General features: G+C 65.8%; 1 protein-coding gene across 1 annotated transcript in view; it reads left to right on the top strand.

The window, feature by feature from the left end:
• The window catches only part of Prr12 (proline rich 12), a gene marked incomplete at its 5' end in the record, with an annotated part of 23,617 nt that overhangs the window by 3,872 nt on the left and 18,828 nt on the right, over positions 1-917 (top strand). Inside the window, one exon of the mRNA XM_033766019.1 lies at positions 1-903. Within this exon, the coding sequence (XP_033621910.1) occupies positions 1-903 (903 nt within the window). The remainder of the gene's footprint in view (positions 904-917) is intronic.

Genomic DNA, 917 nt, shown 5'->3' on the forward strand with positions numbered 1-917 from the left:
CACCACCCATGCCTCTCCAGCTGGAGGCCCACCTCCGTGGCCACAGCCTGGAGCCTGCGGCACCCAGCCCCCGCCTGCGACCTGAGGACAGCTTGGAGCCTCCTGGTGCCATGCAGGAATTGCTTGGGGCCCTGGAGCCGCTGCCCCCAGGGCCTGGTGATGCCAGTGTGGGCCCGCCTAACTCAGAGGGCAAAGATCCTGCCGGAGCCTACCGAAGCCCCAGCCCACAGGGCACCAAGGCCCCACGCTTTGTGCCTCTCACCTCCATCTGCTTCCCCGACTCCTTGCTCCAGGACGAGGAGCGCAGCTTCTTTCCCACCATGGAGGAGATGTTTGGTGGAGGGGCAGCGGATGACTATGGCAAGACTGGGCCGCCGGAGGACGAGGAAGATCCCAAGGCAGTTGGGCCACCTCAGGGACCCCCTGCCTATGATCCCTATGGGTCCTACTGCCCTGGTCGGGCATCTGGAGCTGGGCCTGAGACACCAGGCCTGGGCCTGGACCCCAACAAGCCCCCCGAGCTGCCTTCCACCGTCAACGCTGAGCCGCTAGGCCTGATCCAGAGTGGCCCACACCAGGGGGCTCCACCACCTCCTCCTCCTCCACCACCACCTCCCCCATCCACCTCGGAGCCCAAGGGCGGCCTCACCTCGCCCATCTTCTGCTCAACCAAGCCAAAGAAGCTGCTCAAGACATCCTCTTTCCACCTGCTGCGGCGCCGAGACCCACCTTTCCAGACTCCCAAGAAGCTGTACGCCCAGGAGTACGAGTTCGAGGCTGACGAAGACAAGGCTGACGTCCCTGCTGACATCCGCCTCAACCCCCGGCGCCTGCCTGACCTGGTGTCCAGCTGCCGTTCCCGGCCAGCCCTCTCGCCGCTGGGTGACATCGACTTCTGCCCACCCAATCCAGGGCCC

The sequence above is a fragment of the Fukomys damarensis genome, unplaced genomic scaffold (genome assembly GCF_012274545.1).
Source record: "Fukomys damarensis isolate Sample0158 unplaced genomic scaffold, DMR_v1.0_HiC HiC_scaffold_19, whole genome shotgun sequence".
Taxonomy (NCBI): domain Eukaryota; kingdom Metazoa; phylum Chordata; class Mammalia; order Rodentia; family Bathyergidae; genus Fukomys; species Fukomys damarensis.